We start from the raw sequence: 19,238 nt of genomic DNA on the forward strand, positions 1-19,238 counted from the left end.
CGTGTAACCATCCAGAAAGGACTGTTCTTGTATTTTAGACAGGAATTCTGCCTCAGGCCGAAATCTGGGAAGGTAAATTTCTCTTTCCCATTTTATGAGAAAAAACATTAGCTTTTCATCTTTTGCTGCAATCTTATTAGCTATATTGCAAAAAAAAAAAATTTTAATTAAATTTTGAGCCTAACAAATTATCCTCCAACAAAAACATGATGAATGGATAGTAATTTTTTCAAACTGACATCTCAAAAACTAAACTTTATATAAAGCTTAAAAATTCAAATCCATTTAGTTTAAATTGCACTGACTCCTTTAGGCCAAACATCCATATGAGAAATGAAGAGCAGAAAGGAGGGGGGTTCATCATTTACTTTTTCCATTCTTAATTTTGAATTATTTTAATGATCTTTATTTAATACTCACTGTGCAGCTATTACGAAGGGCTTCAAATTTACGCTGGATTTCATCTCTATGTGCCTAAAAGGTAAGAAGTTAATCATCAATTTTTCATACATTAGAATAGAATCTAATAGTTACTGGTCAAATACACTGACGAGCAATTTCCCTAATATGTAAGCAAGCTGGGAAAGCAGATGTATATCTTTAGTGGCAAAGAATCAACTAGCACAAAGTCAAATTAACTTAAAAAGTCAAATCACTGGTAAACATTCTTCTATATTAGGGACATGATATAATTTAGAATATATATAATTTTTGTAGTCTGCCCAAAAGATTTTCAACAGAAAAACCCCAAAGTTGGCTCTTTAATTTTACTAGATCTATTATTTTTGTAACAGAAATTCCTCTTTCTCTCTGGATCCCTTCACTTGTCCACCTGCTGCCTCCCAAAATAGGTCCGGTGCTAGATTGGCCTGTCTAAAGTTCTGTTTTACTCCTGGTAAGGGAAGATTAGTTGCCATTTTGTGCTACTTTTGCTTGCGAGGACACTAGTCAGGAATCTTTTTAAAGGAAGTTTGTTGTTATTTTCTAGTCTTATGACTCAAATCTGCTCAGAGGGAAGAACATCAGAAAATCTGGATTCTAGTCTTGCTCCTATCATTCCTTACAAAGAACCTACAATGGGTCAGACATTGGGATACAAAGCCAAAAACAAAGCAGTCCTTGGGCTGACAGAGATTACATCCACCGGAAGGGCCAACAACAGTATACAAACAAGGACAATGAAAGACAAATGAGCAGGTAGAGAGCACACAAACAACTGGAATTCACAGGGAAGGCTTCCCAGAGAAGCTGGCACCTGAGCTGAATTAAATTGTTTCACCTTAATCTATATGAGCTTCTGTTTTCTCATATGTAAAATGAAAAGCTGAACCAGCTTTGATGAGACCCTGTGGCTCTTTTCTGATCTCAAACTATTATGATCCTGTACTTGCCTATTTATATTAAGTTTTAAGTGTGCTTCAGACAAAGATTGCCCAATTTATCAGTTAACAGCTAATAACAAGTTTGTTTTAACTGTCATGTTAGAATTCAGATGGCTAATAACATCAATCTATTTCTATTGACATTAATTACAAGACTGTCTAATCATGTCTGATTAACCAATACTAATCCTAATTGAATATGTAATTATAGAATTGATATTTTATCACCATGATCAAAGCAATATACTCTCTAGCTGACAATTTCTTGATCTATCATGGATCTTGTGGCTGATTCTGGAAATGTTATAACCACTAAACACCCCTCATTAAGAGCACACAGCATAAAGTGCATAATCATCTTTCATGAAGTTCATGCCCTAAAAAGTAAAGACAGGGATCTGTAGGAATCTAGACACACAAGGAAGCCATTCATTCATCCAACAATACATGTTGGGCCTCTATGTTGTGCAAGATCCTACCATGTGACAGTTTGGGAGAAACTAAATAAACACAAAGCACAAGACAAATAAAAGTATAATATGTGTCATCAAGGAGGCAGCTAGTGGCTCACTAAATAGAACCCTGATCCAGGAGCCAGGAATCAGGAAGACTTGAGTTTGGATTCAGTCTTACTAACTGTGAGATCCTGGCCAAGACCTTCGTCTACCTGCTTCAATTTCCTCATTTGGAAAAGGTGAAGAAGCTGTAAAATGTGCCTCCCTAGATGAGTGTGAGGATCAAATGAGATATTTTTCAAGTGTTCTGCAAACCTTAAAGGCCTATATAAATGCTAACTACTTTGTTTTACTGCACTTCACAGATACCAAACTTTTTACAAAATGAAGATTGGTAGCAACCCTGCATTGAACAAGTCTTTGGGCACCATTCTTCCAACAGCACATGCTCACATCATGTCTCTGTGTCACATTTTTTTCAAGCAATATTTCAAACTTTTTATTATGGTCAATCTGTTATAGTGAGCTATGTTCAAATCTTTGAGGTTGCTAAAGTAATTGTTTTGGAAAGTCACAAGCAGAACCTACATAAGATGGCATACTTAATCAATAAATATTATTCGCTTTCTGACTGCTTCACCAAAAGGCTGTTCCCCTGGCTCTCTCTCTTTCCTTAGAATTCCCTATTCCCTGAGAAACAGTATTGAAATCAGGCCGATTAATAACCCTACAATGGCCCATAAGTATTCAAGTGAAAGGAAGCCAACTTCTCTCAATTCAAATCAAAAGCTAGAAAGGATTAAACAGTGAGAAAAGCATGCTGAAAGCCCAGATAGACAAGAAGGTAGATCCCCCAACACTCATCAGTTGGCAGCCATCAACATCCAGGCAAGTCCCTCTACCAGCAAAAAAGATTATGACCCACTGAAAGCTCAGAGGAGTATGAGCATTTTTTAGCAATAAATATTTTTTAATTAAGGCATGTATATTTTTAAGACATTAAACTATTTTAAACTTACTATATTACAGGATAGAATAAACGTAACTTTTACATGATTAGGAAACTCAAAAATTTATGTGATTCCCTATATTGCGTTATTTGCTTTATTGTGATGATCTAGAACAGAAGTCACAATATCTCCAAGATGTGCCTGTACTTTCAGCAGAGAGGATCAAAAAGGTTTTATGGAGGAGTTGGTTTTATAATAATAACAGCTGACATCTATATCATGCTTTATCATAGATTTAGTACTGAGATTATCTAATTCAGGCCTCCCCAGGCCTGGAGAGGAAAGACACCCCCCCCCAAAAAAAAAAAAAAAAACAGATCCTCAAGGCTGCCCTATGAAGCAATGATCAGAGAATGGACATTTAAGTCTCACCTCAGACACTTCTGAGTTGCATGAGCGAAGACTGCCTCAGTTTCCTTATCTGGAAAATGGGGATCATGATTTCTCTCCTCAAGGCCTGGTATGGATGTGTGAAAAGTGATCTACAAACTTTAGAATGCTCTATGAATCTGAGTGGCCATCATCCAAAGCTCCAAGAGATGTGGGGATCTCCTGATGTTTTCTGCTCCCATGGAAACACTGCTGGACTTGGAAGCCCGAGGCCCTGGGTACACTGGCCGTGCCTCTGTGACCCTGGCCTAATAACCATACCTTTGGGCTTCAATCTCTTCAACTATCAATCCAGGGTGCTGGACTAGATGGCCCATTGAGTCACAAGCCCTGGAACCTTGGGCTGCTCTTAATGGCAAGGACACAGATTTCTCCATTCTTTCCAGCAGTCAGAATAGAGGCTAGGGAAAGGAAGAGGGGAACCAAAAGGGCAAGAGCAGAAACAGAGGCAGAACAGCACAGAGCGTGTGCAGGGATGGGCAAACAATCCATCTGGGCTGCATGTGAAGGAGCCTTGTGAGAGGTAAGGCTGCAAAGGTAGCTCAGAGCCAGTCTTTCCTAAACACAGCATTCTCTTAACTGTCTTTTCCATCTGTTTTAATGAGAATCTGGGAAGAGGAAGAAAGAAGGCATGGAGAAAGCTGCTGATGCATTGATGAAAACAGTAAAAAGTAAAAACAAAAGATTAGACTGCTCCCTATCTTCAGAAACCACGAAAGGATAGGAGAAAAGAAGATCCAAGCATTCCTTTATTCATCCCTGTACATAAACAGATAAATCTTCCTATTTCTGATCCTTGATTTTATTTCTTGGCTCTCACTTTGGCAATTTAGAATGTCATCAATTAGAATGCACATATCAAAAATAAGGATGTGAGCAGGCATTGATTTTAATATGCATCCAAAAGTAAAACCAACAACATGTGATAATAACATAAGAAAAATGGCACTGAGCAAAAAGCTTCTAGTAGCTTTTTAACTATAAGGTGTTATTCCTTAGGCCAAAAAAGCAGACACATCTCCAAATGACACCCAGAGAGACCAAGAAGCTGGAAGCTCTCCTGTAGGTTTCAAAGTAATCCTGATTCCATAAATATGCCCCTGTAGGCCATATGATCTCTGCTGAAGATTATAAGTAATCCTGACTAAAAAGATGATATATAGAAACAACACAAACTATCTTCCCTCAACAATTAAAATTTCAGAAGTTCAGACCCAACATATTAAAAAGGCTTCTGTAGCTATTTACACATATTTAATTTCATGTACACCTTCTAACTTTATTCAATATGCTATTAATTGTGGTTGAATTTTTATGCCTGGGGGGGAAAGGGTGGATCCAAAGGAGAGTGGTAAAGCAGACTGCATGAAAAAGCCAACCAAATAGCTGCTCTGCCAAATGACTTCAACAGAGTTCTACAGTTTAATTGGGTTTCGTCCAATCTGGCAGGAGAAGAAAGGCCAAATCAGGTAACTCCTTTCTTTAAAAATTCTTCTCATACTGAGAGGTAAATGCCTTGCTTTAGACTTTGCCAGATCCAACTTCATTTTCTCTTTAGAATGTAACATACCATAGTAGTTCATATTTAAACACTATGAGCTTTTAAGAGATAATTTTCGATAAAACTGCTTTAATTTGACACTCATCATATCTAACTCAACCATTTTCCTCTTCAGAGAAGTATATCTTCTTTAAAATGAACACGTTTACCAGAACAGAAACCAAAAAATAATCCTAGGTTATCAGTAACTAGAATTATTGATAATTTATCAAAAGAGAATAGGCACTTGTATGAACACATTCTCTCTCTTTCTCTTTCCCTAGCTCTTCAAATTCCAAACAGCAAAATCAAATCAAGAAGGAAAAGGATTTCTATGTAATCTAATCTAAAAGGATTGTGTATCTAATACACAAACACAGCTGTTTTGCTTAAAGAGGTATCACATCCATCTGAATAAACACTGACCACTTCCTACTTTATAAGGATCACCATCATTCCAAGAGGGCAGAAGAACTAAAGTTCTAGATTCTCTTGAGCTCGTCTTTTTAAAAAATAAATAAATAACAACACAATACAGGGGCAGCTGGGTGGTACAGTGGGCACCAGTCCTGAAGTCAGGAGGACCTGAGTTCAAATGTGACCTCAGACACTAACACTTCCTGGCTGTGTGATCCTGGGCAAGTCACTTAACCCCAGCTGCCTCAGGGGGAAAAAGCCACGATTCAACAAGCAAGATTAAGCACACACTGTATGCAAATCACTGTGCTAGTCACTGAAGTGAAACAATGTCACATGAGCTTAGCCTCCTCCTTCATGGAGCTTACAGTCTGAGGAGATGAAAAAGACACAAAGCAAACCACAATACAAAGCAACCCAGACAAGCTTGGAGGAGAGGACTAAGGGAGGGAAGGTGCTTTCTGACTATGGGACATTAGGACGCCACATCTCTGGGGGCTAAAGGAACAGGTGATCATCCCGACAGCAAAAGCAGAATAGAGAAGCGATTCCAGCAAAGAAAGAACTAGGAAGGGGCAGCATGGGATCCTTTTGGAGGCTACGCTGTGTCCAGTGTGCCTGGAATCCAAATCCATGAAGCAAGGACACAACCATTTATCATCAAGTACCTATAAAATGGCTATTTGCTCCAGGCCTGGCACTGAGTCAGAGACTGCAGAGATCAAAATGTGCAGCTTGAACAAAGGTAACTGGACTTTACTTGGAAGGGGGACCCACTGAAGACTCTGGAGCAAAAGAAGGATAAGGCAAGATTTACCAACCAACAAGCATTAACCAAGGGTCCATTTTGTGCCAGGCTCTATTACAGGTGCCAGAAATATAAGTATTTTTCTCTTCACAAAATTAAATTTTATCAAGAGAGACAGCCTGTGCATATTAAAGAAGATATAGAATAAACAGCCTCAGGATAAATATAAAGTAAAAAGACAAGAAAGCATAAATACGTGGCTTAACGAAAGCCGGCTTTTGCACAAAGTAGAAGTGAGGAGGAAAAGCCCATGGCAGCAATGCCAACAGATGGATGGCAAAGCAGCACCTACACCAGAGACAGAATCAAGAAGAGACAAGGCTTGGCAGATGATGGGACAAGAGGGGACACAGGCCCTGAGCTGAGAAGAGGTTTGAGCTGGTAATGGATATTTACATGTCACCTTTGAGAAAGTAGAAGTTAAAGCCATGGGACTAAATGAGACTGCTGGTGGAGACAAGGGAAGGGATAAAACCAAAGGGACACATCCTCCTTGAAGGCCTGGGAAGAGGTTTAAGCACCAAAGGAGACAGAAGAGCAGTCAGATGCTCCTGATACACTTTGAGACAGTGATCTCAGTCACCTAAATGAAATAAGGGTTTGCTACTGTGCTAGGCTTCCAAAAGCCAGTCCATAGCACATTCTAATTTCCAGAATTTAATGATTTAAAGGGCTAATATACCTGCAGATAAACATCAATGACACATAGGCAATTTTGAGTTTATTGTCTCAAACAGAAACAAAGATATGATATCTGCACCTTTTCTTAGACTAACAGGGTGGCAATCTTTGCAGCTCCGAGGAAATTATATTTGAGGAATATCACAGCAACCTAGTGTTCTAAGGAGAAAAGACTATTTAAATTGAAACTCAGTCTTTTTTTGAAACTCAGTCTTTTTTGAAATGTATACAAAATTTCAGAAAGAAGAAAAATGATAACATCGATAATTTCAAAATACTAGCAATAGAAATATAAGATTCTATTTAACTACTAGAAGAATTTAAGGTAAATCACTTTTTAAAATAAATTCCAAATCTTTCCCATTTGGATCTTGCCAAATGGCAAGAAGATATAATGGAAGAAGACATGTTTTAAAATAAGAATAATTCAGTAAAAGTCCCAGGCTAACCAAATAAATAAATTATTATAAATAACAGAATGGCAATTTATAATAATAGGAGGAAACAGCATTGATCTACACTTAAACTAAATGATGTCAAAAGGAATAATATAGTATAAACTCAGGAAAAATGTTCATTAGTGAAAATAACAATACAAAATGCTATTTTTGAGTATTGTGTTGTAGTGCAAAAAGTACTAGCTTTCAAGTCAGCATATCTGGGCTACAGTCCCAATCCTAACATATACTGGCGATAATCATGACTAAGTCACTAAGCCACAGTTTAGTAAATTCCTGGAAGCCTCACTGAGCCTTAATTTCCTCATTTTTAAATGCTGATAATGCCTGTACTGCTCTTTCCAGTTTGAAGGAGTTAGAAGGATCAGAGAAGGATAGATTTAGAGCTGGAAAGGACCAAGCTCCCCACATACACACACTCCACCCCGTTCCCTGTAACAGCTGAGAAAAGCCATTGGTTAGAGGTCAAGGGGATTCCTCCTAGGCCACAGGGTGAGCATAAGTGTCAGAGCAGGCATTTGAACCCAAGCTTCTTGACTTCAAGTGTCAGAGTCTTCCTAACTGTCAGGATTACAGGAAGGAAGGAGCTTCATAAAATCATAAAACACCATGCAAAGGCAAACTGGAGAGAAAGGATAAGTATACAACAGGTAGTTCTTCCAGAATCCAAAAGGAATTTCCAGCAGCCACAATTGGTTATCAAAAGAAAAACCAACCAAGAAAAAATATACCAGCTCCAAGGAGGGAGAAGCTCAGGGAATCCTTTCTCATGCCAGAGAGTGAGCCCCTCTAGCTCTCCTTCACTCTCAATTCGGCTCTGTTGGTTGTCCCCCACACTCCACTGTTCTAGGGTTCTTTGGACCTACCGTGAGTGCTTGGATTTCTTCCTCAGCTTCGGCCGTTGTCTCTTCCAGCTCAGTCTTTGCTTGGCGGAGCTGACTCTCCAATGCTGTGCGTGCCGACTGCAGTGCTGAAAGCTGAGATTCTCTCTCCTGGAGGGAGAGCTGCAGTTCAGTGAGCTGGCGCTTAAGTTCCAACTTTTGCTCTTCGTGCTCTAGACTAACCTAATTAAGAGAAATGACCCACACTCAAAAGAAGTCAACTGACAAGGAAACTGAGGCAAAATCTGACAGTTATTCCCCTCAAACTGGAGTCTGGGCTGGCAGAACATTTACTGAGGGCAGCGCAAAGGAAGACATTCTACCAACAAACCTAACTGCTTCTGATAAATCTAGCCAATACTAAAACTGTTCTAGGCCTTCATTTTATGGATCGCTTTAAAGTATTCAAGGGCTTGGAATGTTTCCAAGAAAAAACTGCAGAGCGAGAATCTCAAATGCAAATTAGAACAATTACTCTTATATTTTAGAAAATATCTAATAGCTGTGTCATACACACAAAATAGCTATAAATAACTTCCTATTAGTAACAAGGGCACTTTTACAATGTTAACAAAACTTGATTAGAATGACAGGCCACTTTCATTTATTTTAAATATGTCCCTTGATTGACTTTTTATTAAGCGATGCTCCATCATTACACTGCACACTCTTGTTTCTTACCCCCTATTAAAATACCAGAAAAGAACAGCAAAATGAGCCCCATGGACATGCCTACCTAGAAGGAGGAACTCCCAAAAGCCAGAGACATTCCATGTGATTTCACAGAGGGTTGGAATTATTTAGAGAAAGAACAGAGCTCAAAAACCAGGTTCCCTCTGCACAAGTACAGAATGCTCTGCACACCATAGGGCAAATTCTTTGGGGTCAATCAAAACACAAAGAGTTTTGACAAACTAAGAGATGAAAACATAAAGCAAAAAGTCAACAGTCCACCTACACAGACAACAAAGAAAATAGCAAATATGGTATGACTAAATGGTATTCAATGGATGTGTATGTGCATTATTTAAGGCCATGACAGAGTCAATATGAACAAATGAATCCAGGCAACATATGTAAAGCAAGTTGGGAAAGTAGATTTCATTTAAAACATGAATGCTTGGACCACAGATTTCAAGATAAAGATGGATCTTTTAGGTGTACTCTGAAACTCTTTGAAAACTTATATTACAGAGTCTTGGGACCCTTCTGATTAGTGGCAACTATAAATGAAACAACTTCAGAGTCATATAATCCCAGAGTAATGATAGCTAAGAATGAGTTATCTGTCAGATGTCAGAAGGAAAAGGTATGAAAATTAAAGTGTTAACTTTAGATAAGTCAATGACTATGCAAGATAATAGTATGGTATTCTTAACATATAAGAACAACGAAAGACTGAATGACCTCTATTCATTAGTTTTCCTTGAGATACTATATACATTTATCAAAAGTAGGTTATTATTATTTTATGTGCAGCTTGTGCCAGAGCAAAAGAAACAAAATTGTAATTGAGAAAATGACCTTCCTAGCCAAATTCCCAAAGAAACACAAACCCCAAAGGATTAAGGCTTCTTATCTCTCTCCAGAATATACAATGAGGCTAAATATATAATTCCAAATGGAGCAACAAGTTTCAATGGAAGCAGTTTTCCATCTATTTGCCCTGTTAAGATGGAACTAGAGTCCTGGCCTGTCTGGGGCAGACAATATAAGGTAGAAATTTTTGAAATGGGAAAAGTAAGAGAAAGAAACACTATTCAAATGTAAATTTTCTGCAGAGATGTATTTTAACTACTTAGAGCATTAAATGAGGCCCTATCCTAAAAAGCTTATTGTAGAAACTAATAATAAAAAAAGTCTAGAAAATTAAAGTTAATTATCCTCAAAGGCTTTCAGACCACTTAGAGGCATGATGAAAAACCTCACTGTCCCCTGAAGAACAACTTTCCTTTTAAGACTGCATTATAATTTATTTCCCACTGTGAACATTTCAGGTTTGGGCCTTGGCCCTCTATGCTCTCTTCCTTAAAGGTTCATCCATCTTCCGGATTTCAATTATTACTTCTTTGCAGATGTCCTCAAATATCTTTCCTGTTCTGAAAATTTAAACTAAGTTCTAGTCCCATATTTCCAACTGCCTCCTGGCCATTTCTACTCAAATGGTCCACTTGCCTCAAATTCAGCAGGTCTAAAATCAAATTCATCTTCTCTACTCATACCTTATTTCCCAAAAACCCAACTCCCCCTTACCATTGCTCTATTTCTATTATTGGCGTCACTATGCTCCCCAAATACTCAAAACTCAAAAAGTTGGAATTATCATTGTTTTTGCTTGCCCCCTCTTGTAGCTTAGTCAACTGGGAATTTCCCTCAGCACATAAGATTATAAGGAATAGGTCTTCATTTGTACCTCCCTCAGCCTCGTCTCCAGCTCTAAAAGGCGACTCTTGTCACTGTGGTCTTGATGACTGATTTTTTCCAACTGTTCTTCTAGCTTTCGATTCTGAGCCTCCAATTTCCCAGCTTGGGTTTCCAGATAAAATTTCTGCTGTCTGAGTTCTGAAATCATCTCTTCTTGGGCTTTCCTGATTGAGGTGGAAGGAATCAAACAAAAATACATTTTCACTTACAGACCACCACTGACTTAGAAAGTATATATGAAAATAGAGGAAATTTGACAATAATGGACCATGATCACCCTCAAATTAGTTTCTCCTATTTCTGCCTCAGATATAATCATGGAAAAATCTGGCTAACTTTAGTCATCTTTGCTCAGGTCCCCACACCTGTGGTATTAATCACGCATGTGGGAGAAGATAGAAATATTACCATTTCACTCCTTTGCTGATTGTGAAGTCTGCCTTTAAGTGAGCAAAAAGTTCCTATTTAATGTATATAAGAGATTAACTTTACCACCTCAGGCAACCACTTATTTAAACAAGATCCCCAAAGAGAAAGATAAATAGAATCTATTTGAAAAAAGTCTCCTTTTTCTTTCCATTTCTCTCAAATACAATCCACTCCTTTCTCTAACCTTCCTATTAGTAACAACACCAGAAGGTCTGAAAGACCAAGAACTGTCTTCCTGAGACATAACACACACAGACAGGTAAAAAGAACCACAGAAGAGCTTGTGGACAACCCCTGTGAATTGTAATTGTGTTTGAAATCAACAAGTTTAGGGGGACAAAGACAGAACTATTCTTGAACTTGATTCTACTCAACAGCCCACTCTGCAAATGACTTTTCTGCAAATGACTCTACTTCCAAATTTTTCAGAGGCCGGCAAAACAAAACAAAAGCCATCCATTCACATAATAACATTCATCTCTGAAGAGTCAGAAAAGCAAGTCACTTTAACAAGAAATGGAGATATACAAAAGCAAAGCTATAAATAGTTACGTTGGAGAGGCTGCTGACAATGCCTGAAGTGACTAAAATACCCTTTTTAATCCTGCAATCTCAAAGTCAGTTGAAGTATTTAAGAAAGCACAATTTAGGTTGAGGAAGAGTTAGAGGAGGCATGACAGAATTTTCAAGTTGAAAGGGACCTCAGAAACAATCTAGTTCAAACAGAACCTTCCTAGAACTTGCTCAATATTGCTTAAAGACTTTTAGTGAGGAAGAACCACCAGTCTCCCTAAAGGAGCCTATTCCACATTTTCATTCCTCTCCTCCTTAGGAAGTATTCCCATACATGAAGCCTAAATCTATCCCTTTTCTTCTTTCTCTCCATGGATCCTACTCTTCTGCCCCGGGCCAACAACACAGAAGGACTCTTCCATGCACCAGCCCTTCAAATCCTCGAGAAGCACTAATGTGTTCTGCCCCATATCCTCTTGGTTCCTTCAGTTAGTCCTCATATGACATGAACACCAGGACCTTCCCAACCCCAGGTGCTTCCTTTGGGTACTCTCAGCATCCATCATACTAGCTTCCTTAGCAATCACCCTATTGATTCATACCTGAAAATTTCTTTCACATGCCACCTAAGCTTTTATCCAAGCATGACAAAAATAATAAAAGGCACAAGGTCAAGCTTAGATGCCTGGGCCATTCCACTGGAGACTTCCTTCCAAGGCAACATCAAACCACCAGGAGGAAAGGAAAGAAATAGTTGACTTGAGACACTTAGATGAGACAAACATTATACAAGAAGACAAACAGAATTTGTCACAATTTATCGAAGAGAAACCATGTGTGGTTAGCACTTAGAGAGTGAAGCCTAAGATGCAACCAAAAAGCAGCTAGAATTAGGAGACTTACATGTTCCTTTGGGTAAAAAGGCTGCTGTTTGCTGCCAATTTATTGGCTTCTGACAACTCCACTATCCTCTGTTCCAGAGACCTGATCTTGGAATCCATAGCATTGATCATCTGAAACACAAGACTCCTTTAGACAATATACATCTGAAAATGCCATCATCAGGTGAGTCAGAATTCATGGTCAGTGTCAATGTCGCATCTTGGTTACTTATAATCTAGCCACAGGCAAAGACTGACTCAAAAAGCCTTTCAAATGTCAGTCATAAAAGTCATGCATACAAGTTAATAATCAGTTTCTCTTCCAAGTCAAAAAATATATAAGTAGTTTCATAGAACGTTTTGAAGAACTACAATTAAATGGGTACATATTTACATGTGATTAGTTATCTGTGGGATTCATCCTGAGGAATTTATAAGTGAAAAATACATCATTTCTTCAATTGTTACTCACTCCATCATTTTCTCCAATTGCCTAGAGCAGATATACATAACTAAAAAAGGCAAGACATAAAACTAAAGAAGAAGAAAATGGGATTGCAAAAAACCCTGCAAAGCTTCTCATATCACCCTTGGGAGGATGTCGAAAGTATGCTGAGAGGATGACATAACATCACATATCGTGGTTTTTTCAGTGTGATTTTTATAGGAGGATGTCATGTTCCATGCAGCTTCCTTGCAAAGACCTAGTACAATGATGGTTATCAAAATAAAAGCAACAAGCCCAGGAATGAAGTTTTTTCGAGTATGTGGCCCCCAATGTATGGGGAAAGAAATAATTGTTCAAAGTATTTTTCAATTTGGTTCCACCTACCGCCTTCTGCTCACTGAGAATCTTGCTTTTTTCATGCGCTTCTTCCTCATGTCGTTGCATCATATTCTCAAGTGTTTCCTTGTCAGCGAGATCTTTCTTTATCTGATTGTCCAAAACCTAAAGGAAACAGAATAGTAAATGAATGACCTAAGGATCCCAGCTTAGTAGAAAGACTAAACAGGGACACTTGGGAGGGCTGCTGCCCAGAAAAGACACCAAGGCCTCTAAACTTTGGGGCAAGCAATAAATACTGACAGAGCAGAGGCAATTATTAAAAGGCAGAATTTACTCCAATTAATACCATCCATCAGAAAAATAATAGATAAAATCATTCTACATGCCTATTTAAAACTAGCTGCCTTACAGTCCACTGAGGCAAACCGCACAGGTCAGCTAAAGAGTGTTTATGGAAGATGGAAGAAAAAAAAAAAGAAGTTGCTCTCTAACTGGACCCAGAAAAAGCTTTTGTGGCCAGTAGTTGTTGCTTCTCATCTGGAGCACAAGAACTCTTCCTGCCACTGAGCAGTTCTGTGCTTCTCTTCTCAAGAAACATCAGATATTCCTAGTCACTTTTAGGATGAATCTGCTCACAATTCAATTTATAAGAACATAGTTCTTATATAAACTGTGTTCTTAAGTGAAGAACAAAGTAGAATTTGGGACGTGAAGTTGGTCTTCTGCAGCTGACTGCTAAGCCCAAAGAGGGGGGTCAGAGTTCTAAAGTGACAGCAGTCAGGTTTCACATCCCAGACCAAAACACAAGGTAAAACACTATCTAAGATGGCTGAAGTCCAGTTAGACGCTAGAAAAGGAATGGTGTGCGCCAGTGTCCTCTACACATCTGCTCCAGGCTCACTAAAGAGAAAGAGCCCTGAGAAGAGGAAGCTTTCCCACTGGAGAAGCCACGTGTTCCTGGAGCTGATCATTCCAATGAAAGCATCTCTTGCTGCCATGAGGTAGCAAAAGGTGACGGTGTCACCAGCTACCAGTAGGACTGAATGTCCTAGGAAGTATATGATCCTCCCTGCTGACGAAAATAAAAATTAGAAAAAAGATTTCAAGCTTTTTGAAAGCTCCCCCATGCTTTCTCATTCATGTAGATTAACCTTAATGATGCCAACACCATCAAGAGGGACAATAGGGTGTTGGAAATAAAGCTGAAGGAATTGGGGACACAGGCAGGGTTCGTGTCTTTTCTATCAAGTCTATTAAAAGGAGAACTAGATTCACCAATCACAAGGACATCTTGCTAAAAAAGACTAGACAGCTGGAATGAGGCTCGTCTAATGAAGAAAGGAAAGAACACATTTCAAAGAATTGATGTCGTGAGAAGGGCTTTAAACTAGGGCCAATGTATAAAAAATATTAGCAGTTGGTATGAACACAAAAGGTAAAGACAGGGCCATGGGGAGACAGGAGGAACACATTGGGACAGGAGGCCAGATCTCTTGGATGCTTATGTCACAATTCTAAAATTATGACAAGAGACATACTGAGAGAGGGGAAAAAAATAAAGTTTTAGTATATGATCAAAACTGTGACCTAAATGGCATTATAGAATCCTACTGGGAAAATTCAAGGCCATAACAGCAGTAACAAGACATAACAATTATTCAAAAGAGACAAGCTGGGGAAGGAGAGAACATGGAAACAGGGAAGAAGAATAGGAAGGTTAAAGCTCTTGCTCCCAAGAACCTACGTATTTGTTGTTAGGTCTGAAAAGGTAAAAATGAAGCACCTATAGTAAACTTTAGGGGTGGAGGGAACAAAAATATTCAGAAACAGAGCCTACCACAGATATCTAAATGAAGATAGATAACATAAATAGAACCAACTTATGCTAGGAAACTTTCATAACCCTGCCAGCCCTTGTGAAGAAAATTCCAAGTCCCAGGGTCTTGCAGGTTGAAACACTATTTATTACCAGTGATAGGAATTTAGGAATCAGTAGGTTAGAATTAGAATTCAAGGGAGTTGGTATCCATACTTATAGGGCACAGAGTGCTGAATATGGTCCCTTCTTCCTCTGGTCTTATTTTTCACTTTTTCCTTTCCCAGGTGGTTTAAATGTGGGGGGCAGGGAGTAAAAGAAGGGGAGAAGAAAACAGAAAAAAAGTAAACAAAAAAAAAAATAAACAGGAAGGATGCCAAAGGCAGGACATGATTCCAAAAAAGAGAGCTGGCTCTTCAAGTATACTGACCAGAGAAAACTTAAGAATTTCTTTCAAAGTCTGATTTTTCCAAAGAAGACAGAATGAGGTAAAAGTTTTGTCTCAAAATTGATATGGTAAAATATGTTATCAATGAAATCATACTTCTGGTTTCCAAATTCCCACATGGATAACCCAAAAACCTCCCACAATAAACTAAGGACAGATTTTACTCAGAGCGCCACAAGTCTCAGAAGAGCCTGATAAGTGACCAGAGAACAAAAAGAGTCAGTGAAGTATACAAAAGGTGTGCTCAGAGAGATCAGAAAGTCTCTTTACTTTAATTTTTTCCTCGTAGAGTTGCTCTTTTTGTTTCAGATGCACCTCTAGGTGCTGGGCTGAGACCTGAGCCTCCCGGTGCTTCTCCTCCAGCTCCTGAATACAAAAGAGTAAAAGGTCAGGTGTGCAGAGGGAACAAATAATATATCCAAAGTATGTTTAGCATACATGGTTAACATAACTTTGGTATATGCAGCATAACCAATAGGCATTTGCTTCCCCTTCAGAAGGAAAGGAAAAGCCTAGGATGTAATAGGGGGTTAGTATTTGAAGGCCCAATGTATTCATTCTCTCTCCCTCCCTCCTTCCTCTCTCTTCTCTCTGTCTCTCTCTGTTTCTGTCTTTCTCTGTCTCTCTCTCTCTACTCCCCCACCCAATTTCTCCCTCTCCCTCCCTCTATTTCTCTCTCTGAAATTTAAGGTTTTTGAATTCTTATAAAGCAATGTATACAATCTAGTTTGAAAAAAAAATAAATTCTTGAAAAGTTGAAAGCAAAAAGAATAAACAGGCATAGACAGTGTGGTCTAGTAGAAATAAAGGCCTTGGGTTTGAATTCCATCCCTGCTACTTCTCAGCTATAGGGGGCACAAGTCATAACCCTCTATGGCTTCCATCTGCTCATCTATAGAAGGCAGAGGGTGAACTAAACAAACTCTATGATCCACTTCTTCTCTGACCTAGTCTATGTAGTGACCTTTTTTAACTGCCTCTTACATAAAGAGTTTAGCACTGGCACACAGTAGGCAGTCACTTAAAATGTTTATGGAAAAATGAAGCTTTCAAGGCCACAAAGCACCTTAACATACGTTACCTCAGTGGGATGTCACAACAATCCATGTGAAGCAGACACAAAATGTATGTGCCCTTTTACTTTCTATTACCCCAAAGGAACTGCAATCTCCTCTTCCTCTAAGTAGGCGTTTCTTTTAATGATGGAGATCACAACCCATCCAAGCCTGTCTATACTAATGCAGCTCTTTTCTGGGCCTTTCCATTACTTCACCCACATGTTGGAGGCCTTGGACCCTAGGAGCTAGCCATCAGTCATGCTTTCCTCTTGCTATATTTGTTTCCAATAACTTATTTCTCTAATGAAATCCTTCACCCTGATTGTCCTGTGTAATTCCAAATCTACAACATGCTCCCGATACTCCATAAGCCTCCACACTAGCCCTTCTTTACTGCCTTTGGACAATCTTAAAATTCAAATCCCTATCAATGAAAAGGCCCTCAGAAGTTCTTATCTGCAAACAACATTGTGTTGAACATTACAGAGCTTCCTAAATGAGAACTATGATTAATCAAAAAAGGTCAGTCTAACTATTCACATAGGAAAAAACAAGTAGATGAAGAATGTTGTTGTTTGGGGTAGGATATACATCTGGAGAAACTTTTTAGGAGCTCATAGGTCTCGGACAGTCACTGCCCATGACCAATGGGCTAAGCCTAGCCCAGAACAGGATAGTACAGGCTGGTTTACCTTTGGAGACTGAACAATTATTTTTTTTCCATAAATTCAGTTTTCTCTCTGAAACAAAGGCCTATCTTTTTAGCACCTAAATCTTTCTACTCAATTGCCTTGTTGGATGTCATGGAGTATCACATATTATCTACAAATCTTCTTTATTTCAAGTAATTCACTTATGGTGACATAGTATCAGGTGGATTTGGACACAGATCTTTACTTATTCCAAGTATGGCAGCCACACTGATTCTTTTTGGCAAAAGATAAGAGTCTTGTGTAACTGGAATTATCATTTGTTCTGAAAGTTTGGATTTTTGTGATCAAGTATTTTATAGAAAAATAAATCTAAAGTTGAAAAGATTTCCAAAGCACTATTATTATAAAACTTGTATTCAACATCTCCCATCTGTACCATAGACACCATACAAAGCAAAACTATTGTCCCCGAGCAAAAGGGGCCCTCCAGTTACTGAACAGACAAAACAGAAGTACTTAGGTACATGAAAATTTTGTTGCTATTAATTCATAAAGGTTAAGAAAACGACAAGTAGGGAAAAAAATAATCTCCACAGTCTGTTTCCAATCCTACCAAGTATAAGCATGTCAACAGAATTACAACAAAAACTCAAACTTCTAAGTCAAGAACCTGACATTCTGTTTCCTTCTAGTGAGTTGGAAAGCAACTACCACTACCACCACTATTTCATACCCTCCAAGGCTTCAGGAGCACCAGACTCCTAAGTTTCAATTTCAAGGAGAGATTATATTTATTTATTACAAACACCATCAGACTCGTAGGAAATGTAAATGTTTTTAAATTGTCTTTCTTTGCAAGTAGATTTTTTTCTTTAATGGACACACACACACTCTTTTTTTTTCTATCTTTGAAAAATTTTGAAGTGATTATGAAATTTAGGAGACTGAAAATGTCTAATAGTTAAATTCTGGTCATTGCTATCGACACAGAATATTAAAACAGAAAGAGGTTGTGACCAGTTCACAGTTTTTGCATCAGAGCAGTGGAATCACATGGCCTATTTCAAAGGCAATTGCTCTTTTACAAAGAGAAATATCAACGACGATTATATCATTAAGTCTTTCCTATGTTAGATATTACTTCTAGGGCAGTTAACGGTTAGGTAGGATGCTTGGAGAGCATTTAAAAATGCTTATCTGCTTTGCCACCAAACAGGGGTAGATGCTCAAGATATCTGTAAATACCATCAGTGGTTTCGCCCATTAGGTTAATTTGGTCATCAGTGCCTAAAACAGATTCATTATGGTTATTAACCTAAAAAAAGACTTGCTAGAGCTAAGGAAGTTTTAAAAAAATCCTAACTGTAGCAGAAAAAGCGAGTGGGCGAGTATGGATCTATGACAAATACTACTCTGAGAAAAACAATTTGGGATGACTAATTTATTCTATCCGCTACAGGCAACAAACTGGATTTCACTCTTAAAAGCCTAAATCCTTCAAGTTTTTCAGGACAGGTGCAAAAGAGTTAATTATACAAAGCTATACTGATAATATTTGGTTCATGATTTTATAAAATTTGCTGAAAAGGGTGTAATTTCATATAGAAAATGCTAGACAAGGCACCTATAACCAAGATCAAAGTGCACTTGTCAGCTTGTACTCACAGTCCTGACAGTAGTCAGTACTGCTACAGCTACCAGCACTCAGTTCTTACCCTCATTCTTGGGTATGGTGAACCCAAATGTTCTCTTGTGACTATTCTTGTGACTGTCTATTCCCCTCTTCCTTTTCCCTACAACCTCTGACCCAAGGTTTTCTCCACCTGTGTTCTTGCTCACCAGAATTTTATCAGCCATCTGTTGAATCTGTTGTGATTTAGTCTGGATATCATCCTTCAGTCTGTTTTCTCTGCGTTCCACAGTCTCTAGTCTCTTTACTTGGTTCTCCAGAGAATGGCGTCGTTCCTATAGATTATAATCAACCAACAAATATTTATTGAGCAGCTCAATGGGCCAAGCACTGCATCAAGTGGTGTGAAGAATTACAAAAGAAATCTTTGACATAGTTCTTGACCTTAAAATATTTACAGTCTAAATGGAGAGACAAAACATGAAACAAACACCAACAAAATGATACAACATGAAGTTCTAAATTACATGGTACAAATCCTAAGTGTTGTAAGATTTTAAAGGTGAGAGGGTGAGCA

At 38.4% G+C, this 19,238-nt stretch overlaps 1 protein-coding gene across 9 annotated transcripts in view; it reads right to left on the reverse strand.

Annotated features, from left to right (window-relative positions):
* The window catches only part of CIT (citron rho-interacting serine/threonine kinase), a 151,200-nt gene that overhangs the window by 53,627 nt on the left and 78,335 nt on the right, over positions 1-19,238 (reverse strand). For 7 of the 9 annotated variants that reach the window (XM_023497176.2, XM_023497175.2, XM_031948702.1 and 4 more), the window contains 7 exons: positions 18,871-18,996; positions 15,591-15,686; positions 13,102-13,218; positions 12,292-12,401; positions 10,436-10,610; positions 8,008-8,205; positions 421-474 (listed from right to left, as the gene is read on the reverse strand). In XM_023497176.2, the coding sequence (XP_023352944.1) occupies positions 421-474; positions 8,008-8,205; positions 10,436-10,610; positions 12,292-12,401; positions 13,102-13,218; positions 15,591-15,686; positions 18,871-18,996 (876 nt within the window). The remainder of the gene's footprint in view (positions 1-420; positions 475-8,007; positions 8,206-10,435; positions 10,611-12,291; positions 12,402-13,101; positions 13,219-15,590; positions 15,687-18,870; positions 18,997-19,238) is intronic. The other 2 variants (XM_031948703.1, XM_031948704.1) reach the window with 2 other exon arrangements.

Source organism: Sarcophilus harrisii, chromosome 1, assembly GCF_902635505.1.
Source record: "Sarcophilus harrisii chromosome 1, mSarHar1.11, whole genome shotgun sequence".
In the NCBI taxonomy this organism is placed as follows: domain Eukaryota; kingdom Metazoa; phylum Chordata; class Mammalia; order Dasyuromorphia; family Dasyuridae; genus Sarcophilus; species Sarcophilus harrisii.